Source organism: Oncorhynchus mykiss, chromosome 25 (genome assembly GCF_057628025.1).
Source record: "Oncorhynchus mykiss isolate SJ-2025 chromosome 25, ASM5762802v1, whole genome shotgun sequence".
NCBI classification, from domain to species: domain Eukaryota; kingdom Metazoa; phylum Chordata; class Actinopteri; order Salmoniformes; family Salmonidae; genus Oncorhynchus; species Oncorhynchus mykiss.
In genome coordinates, this window is record NC_143046.1 from 1222825 (window position 1) to 1230000 (window position 7176).

The following is a 7176-nucleotide window of genomic DNA, read 5'->3' on the forward strand; positions in this document are numbered from 1 at the left end:
ATCTCCTGCCTCTATTATAATATGACAGACCAGCTACATCTATTGTCTCTATTATATTATATATGTGTTATTATTGTATATATATTTATATAGTATCTATGCGTTAATATTTTGTGTATATACATATATAGTATCTATATGTTAATATTATTGTATATATATTTATATTGTATATATATATATATATATATATAGTATCTGTGTGTTATTATTGTATATATATTTATATAGTATCTATGCGTTAATATTTATATATATATATACAGTATATATGTGTTATTATTGTATATATATTTATATAGTATCTATGTGTTAATATTGGGTATATACATATGTGTGTTATTATTGTATATATATTTATATAGTATCTATGTGTTAATATTTATATATATATATACATATATATATATAGTATCTATGTGTTAATATTGGGTATATATATATGTGTTATTATTGTATATATATATATATAGTATCTATGTGTTAATATTTATATATATATATACATATATATATAGTATCTGTGTGTTGTTTTTGTCAGGTAACATTCCCATGTTATTGTTTGCTTCTGTTCTTCTGATTCAGTGAGGTAAATGAGAAGGATAAACAGATCAAGGCTGTAATTAGTTTAATATCATTTTTTTATGAAGATTCAAGTATAGAATCATAATAATATACATGTTTGGTAGAATACAAGACTGTTTAACAAAATAGAAAATAAACTTCATAATAAAATCATATGTACATATACGTCCATCCTTCAAATGAATTGTTGTTATTGTCAACATCCACTCAGGACTGTAGAGATATGTTGTCAAGGAAACACAGGGACCCTAATCGGGGTCATATAAATGGATACACCAAAATATACTGTACTTAATCATTTAGCTTTGATTGTTTATATAATTTAATGTACAGCTAAAGTTAATCACCTATAGACTCTCCCTCTTCCCCTCACATTGGAAGTAGATTCTTCATTTTAACTTCATTTATGTTTGATTCTTTAAATAATGTACTTGTCTCTTCCCTCACATTGGAACTAGATTCTTCATTGTACCTCAGCTCACAATATAAAGTGTTAACATGATATTGTAAAAGGCAGAAACATTAACTGGTCAGGAGTTCTGTGACGTGATGTGTGTGACCCCTGTAGCTCTGTGTGTGATCCCTGTAGCTCTGTGTGTGACCCCTGTAGCTCTGTGTGTGATCCCTGTAGCTCTGTGTGTGATCCCTATAGCTCTGTGTGTGATCCCTGTTGCCCTGTGTGTGATCCCTGTAGCTCTGTGTGTGATCCCTGTAGCTCTGTGTGTGATCCCTGTGGCTCTATGTGTGATCCCTGTAGCTCTGTGTGTGATCCCTGTAGCTCTGTGTGTGATCCCTATAGCTCTGTGTGTGATCCCTGTTGCTCTGTGTGTGATCCCTGTAGCTCTGTGTGTGATCTCTGTAGCTCTGTGTGTGATCCCTGTAGCTCTGTGTGTGATCCCTGTAGCTCTGTGTGTGATCCCTGTAGCTCTGTGTGTGACCCCTGTAGCTCTGTGTGTGACCCCTGTAGCTCTATGTGTGACCCCTGTAGCTCTGAGTGTGATCCTTGTAGCTCTGTGTGTGATCCCTGTAGCTCTGTGTGTGATCTCTGTAGCTCTGTGTGTGACCCCTGTAGCTCTGTGTGTGATCCCTGTAGCTCTATGTGTGACCCCTGTAGCTCTGTGTGTGATCCCTGTAGCTCTGTGTGTGATCTCTGTAGCTCTGTGTGTGACCCCTGTAGCTCTGTGTGTGTGATCCATGTAGCTTTGTGTGTGATCCGTGTAGCTCTGTGTATGATCCCTGTAGCTCTGTGTGTGAGATCACTGTAGCTCTGTGTGTGATCACTGTAGCTCTGTGTGTGATCCCTGTAGCTCTGTGTGTGACCCATGTAGCTCTGTGTGTGACCCCTGTAGCTCTGTGTGTTACCCCTGTAGCTCTGTGTGTGATCCCTGTAGCTCTGTGTGTGATCCCTGTAGCTCTGTGTGTGATCCCTGTAGCTCTGTGTGTGACCCCTGTAGCTCTGTGTGTGACCCCTGTAGCTCTGTGTGTGATCCCTGTAGCTCTGTGTGTGACCCCTGTAGCTCTGTGTGTGACCCCTGTAGCTCTGTGTGTGATCCCTGTAGCTCTGTGTGTGATCACTGTAGCTGCTCCAGCAGAGGACAGCAGTCCTCCAGTTTGTCTAGTCCCTCTACTGCCTCTATCAGACCCTCCACCTTCTCTCTGGGAAGGACCGCCCCAGCGTTGCTACGGAACTTCTTCCTCAGGCTCTCATTGGTCAAAGGGTTACGCCAGTGACCATAAAAAGTATCACAGCGTCCGTTCAGGACGTCCCCGCCCACCAGCGTCACCTGCACCTCGCCGTACATGCGGTCAAAGTTAGCGGGGTTGTCATGGGGATGCTCGACGTGGACACGCCCCAGCAGGGAGTAGAGGTCGGGGCGCTGCAGTGCTTCCTGGGAGAATGAGTCCACGGTGACCTCTCCGTCCAGCAGGGCAGAGCAGGCGTTGAACTGGAAGGAGTGTCTGGCCTCATGCTCCGACTCCGGGAACGGACGATCAATGTACTTGGAGCGGGGAACCCTGAGCAGGATGTCCTGGACCTGACCTACGACCCCTGAACCCTGACCACTCCCCCCTGATCCCTGCTCCCCCAGCAGCAGTTTGTGTACGGCGGCAGCAGCGTCGGCCACCCAGTGCATCCCCAGGTGGGCCGGGAACCTCTTAAACCCTATATCCTGGTTCTCTAGGAGGAACTGCAACCCCTCTTCCTCTGGGGAGGCCAAAGGTTGTGGGGCGTAGTCCTCGTAGAAGGCACTGAACCCTGCGACCCCGGCGGTGTCATCCAGGACCCTGGGTGAGGCCTCCAGACCTCTAGAGGCCAGTAGCGCCGCCTCAAGCCCCAGCCGCGCTGCGTTGCCGATGTGGAGGGGTTTGGACTGGGTGGCGGCATTAGCCATGGGGGCTCCTGATAGGCTGGCAGCGATGGCCAGGGCGTGGCTACACTGGGAGTGTTCCAGAGAGAGGAGGCGGGCGCAGGCTGCTGCACTACCCAGAGTACCCACAACAGTAGGGGGGTGGAACCTGGAGGGAGAGGGTGGGGGGGGGGTCAGTTGTTAAGGAAGCACAACACTCAACAAGGTTCTGATGTTACCTTCCTCTGGTCTCTAAAGTGTACACTCCAAGGTTCTAATGTTACCTTCCTCTGGTCTCTAAAGTGTACACTCCAAGGTTTTGATGTTACCTTCCTCTGGTCTCTGAAGTGTACACTCCAAGATTCTGCTGTTACCTTCCTCCTGTCTCTAAAGTGTACACTCCAAGGTTCTGCTGTTACCTTCCTCCTGTCTCTAAAGTGTACACTCCAAGGTTCTGATGTTACCTTCCTCTGGTCTCTGAAGTTTACACTCTAAGGTTCTGCTGTTAACGATCTCACCTATTGGGGATGTTGTGGGTTAGTGTCAGGGTTAGGTTTAGGGGTCAGGGGTCAGAGTCCTTACCTCTTGGGGATGTTGTGAGCCTCGTTGGAGAATCTCATCAGTCGTCCCTGGATCTCTATACCCACATTGAACGCAAGCAGGAAGTCCCGCCCACTAGGCTTGCTGTTACTGGGCAGCATATCACTGACCGCCAGCAGGGCAGGAAGGACTGCCCCTGAGGGGTGAGTGGCAGGATGCCAGGTGTCATCAAAGTCCATGGAGTGGGCCTGGAGAACAGACACACAACAAACACAGTTAGCCTGGAGAACAGACACACAACAAACACAGTTAGCCTGAATAACAGACACAGTTAGCCTGGAGAACAGACACACAACAAACACAGATAGCCTGGAGAACAGACACACAACAAACACAGTTAGCCTGAATAACAGACACAGTTAGCCTGGAGAACATACACACAACAAACACAGTTAGCCTGGAGAACAGACACAGTTAGCCTGGAGAACAGACACACAACAAACACAGTTAGCCTGGAGAACAGACACACAACAAACACAGTTAGCCTGGAGAAGAAACACAGTTAGCCTGGAGAACAGACACACAACAAACACAGTTAGCCTGAATAACAGACACACAGCAAACACAGTTAGCCTGGAGAACAGACACAGTTAGCCTGGAGAACAGACACACAACAAACACAGTTAGCCTGACTAACAAACACACAACAAACACAGTTAGCCTGGAGAACAGACACACAACAAACACAGTTAGCCTGAATAACAAACACACAACAAACACAGTTAGCCTGAAGAACAGACACACAACAAACACAGTTATTCTGGAGAACAGACACAGTTAGCCTGGAGAACAGACACACAACAAACACAGTTAGCCTGAATAACAAACACAGTTAGCCTGGAGAACAGACACAGTTAGCCTGGAAAACAGACACACAACAAACACAGTTAGCCTGAATAACAAACACAGTTAGCCTGGAGAACAGACATACAACAAACACAGTTAGCCTGGACAACAGACACAGTGATCCTGGACAACAGACACAGTGATCCTGGACAACAGACCCAGAAAAAAGACACCTGTTATTAACAGACTCGGTGGTTGATGGTAAATGTGTCATCACTAATCCAAGGAAGACAGCTGGTTAACCACACCAGACAGTAAACAGTCAGAGAGTTATCTGGTGTAATAATTGGCAGAGTGACTGTGTAGTGACTGTAGAGACCCAGGAACATAATAACAGTAGCAGGTCTGTCAGAGTGACTGTGTAGTGACTGTAGAGACCCAGGAATATAATAACGGTAGCAGGTCTGTCAGAGTGACTGTGTAGTGACTGTGTAGTGACTGTAGAGACCCAGGAATATAATAACAGTAGCAGGTCTGTCAGAGTGACTGTGTAGTGACTGTAGAGACCCAGGAATATAATAACTGTAGCAGGTCTGTCAGAGTGACTGTGTAGTGACTGTAGAGTCATGAATATCTCTTTATGTATCCTACAGAGAGAGGCTCTAAGTTAAGCATGTTATTGGGCACAGAGGGTAGATTGTTTTAACAACAAGGATGTTCACTCAGTATGTACTTCAGCCAGTCCACTCTGCTGGACTCCACCCTATTGACATATCCAGCTTGTTTTGGACATCAGGACTCTAATCTCTGTTCTAGTTCTGTTTTAGTCCTGAGCTCTGCCAAGGGTGGAGCTAAATGATCTTAGCATGACAAGATGACGATCTGCCTGTCAGCTCTCTGATATTTTTACCTCTCTGCCGTCTGTGTCTGTCTGTCTCTAACGCTCAGACAGAGCAGGGAAACCCTGGAGAGGTGAGGTGAGGTGAGGCCAGGGTTCTCATGGCTGGCTGCTGTGTACATTATCACCACCCTCACCGTCTGGCTGAAGTACTGCCATGGCATTAGAGCACTGTACCCTTATGGTTAATGTTCTACCTGACCTATATCCTCATTGTTTCAGATATTATCATTTATATTTTCTGTTAAAATGAAGAAAATTAGATGTGCCTCATTCGCGTAAGTGCATTCGGAAAGTATTCAGGCCCCTTGACCTTTTTCCACATTTTGTTACGTTGCAGCCTTATTCTAAAATGGATTAAATAGTTTTTTCACTCTCATCAATCTACACACAATACCCCATAATGACATCACAATACCCCATAATGACATCACAACATCCCATAATGACATCACAATACCCCATAATGACATCACAATACCCCATAATGACAAAGCAAAAACAGGCGTTAGACAGACTTTATTTAAAAAATACTGAAATATCACATTTACATAAGTATTCAGACCTTTTACTTAGTACTTTGTTGAAGAACCTCTGGAAGCGATTACAGCCTTGAGTCTTCTTGGGTGTGACGCTACACCTGTATTTGGGGAGTTTCTCCCATTCCTCTCTGCATATTCTCTTAAGCTCTGTCAGGTTGGATGGGGAGCATCGCTGCACATCTATTTTCAGGTCTCTCCAGAGATGTTTGATTGGGTTCAAGTCCGGGCTCTTGCTGGTCCACTCAAGGACTTGTCCCAAAGCCACTCCTGCGTTGTCTTGACTGTGTGATTAGGGTCATTGTCCTGTTGTAAGATGAACCATTGCCCCAGTCTGAGTTTCTGAGCACTCTGGAGCGGGTTTTCATCACGGATCTCTGTACTTTGCTCCCTTTATCTTTGCCTCGATCCTGACTAGTCTCCCAGTCTCTGCCGATGAAAAACATCCCCACAGCATGATGCTGCCACCACCATGCTTCACCGTAGGGATGGTGCCAGGTTTCCTCCAGACGTGACATTCAGGCCAAAGCGTTCAATCTTGGTAAGCAGGCAACATCATATTTTTGATGTGCACAGATAGTCACTCGGTGGACATTCGATGTTCCCATTAAGTCATACATCATCAGATGGCAATAGGCTAGATGTGTTCCCCCATGTAGCTACAGCTCAAACACAGAACATATGGAAGCTTATCTTGGAAGATGTTTGCTGTTTGGTGAAAACTTGTAAAATGAACATTTTGAATCTCGGGGCTGGTGATCAATAACGGAAGGTCACAGGCAGACAAATAAGATATCCTCATGATCTGTGGAGTCCCGGCTTTCGGTGTATTACGTATTATTTTGTTTATGCTTCACAACGCTAACCGGAATGTAGGTAGCAGCCATCTTGAAATAGGGTCATCGGCTCATTCTGTTCTTATAAATTCATATGCCCATATATGGTAGTAAGTCATACCAGATATTTGACCAATAGCCAAGATACTCAGCTTTCCGCAGACACCCTGCTTCTGCAGAGAGGGGCTACCGTTCTCATACCAGATTGAATTTAATAACAACATTCAAATACAGTCCCCAAATTGGGGACTTCACATTTATGAGGTTTTAAGTGACAAGTTGATTTTGCACCACTCAAACACAGGAAATAGATGGCTGAAAATGACAGATCCTCAGGTGGGCGGGGCATGCTAGTATATCTACTCAACATGTGTCTGTTCAGATCTAGTGTAAATATATCTACTCAACATGTGTCTGTTCAGATCTAGTGTAAATATATCTACTCAACATGTGTCTGTTCAGATCTAGTGTAAATATATCAACTCAACGTGTGTCTGTGCAGATCTAGTGTAAATATTGTAAATATATCTACTCAACATGTGTCTGTTCAGATCTAGTGTAAATATATCTACTCAACATGTGTC

General features: G+C 44.5%; 1 protein-coding gene across 2 annotated transcripts in view; it reads right to left on the reverse strand.

Annotated features, from left to right (window-relative positions):
* Positions 1–613: 613 nt before the first annotated feature.
* The window catches only part of irg1l (immunoresponsive gene 1, like), a 13618-nt gene continuing 7055 nt past the window's right edge, over positions 614–7176 (reverse strand). For both annotated transcript variants that reach the window (XM_090219238.1, XM_090219237.1), the window contains 2 exons: positions 3516–3721; positions 614–3102 (listed from right to left, as the gene is read on the reverse strand). In XM_090219238.1, coding sequence (XP_090075364.1) covers positions 2157–3102; positions 3516–3721 — 1152 coding nt within the window. In that variant the 3' untranslated portion in view covers positions 614–2156. The remainder of the gene's footprint in view (positions 3103–3515; positions 3722–7176) is intronic.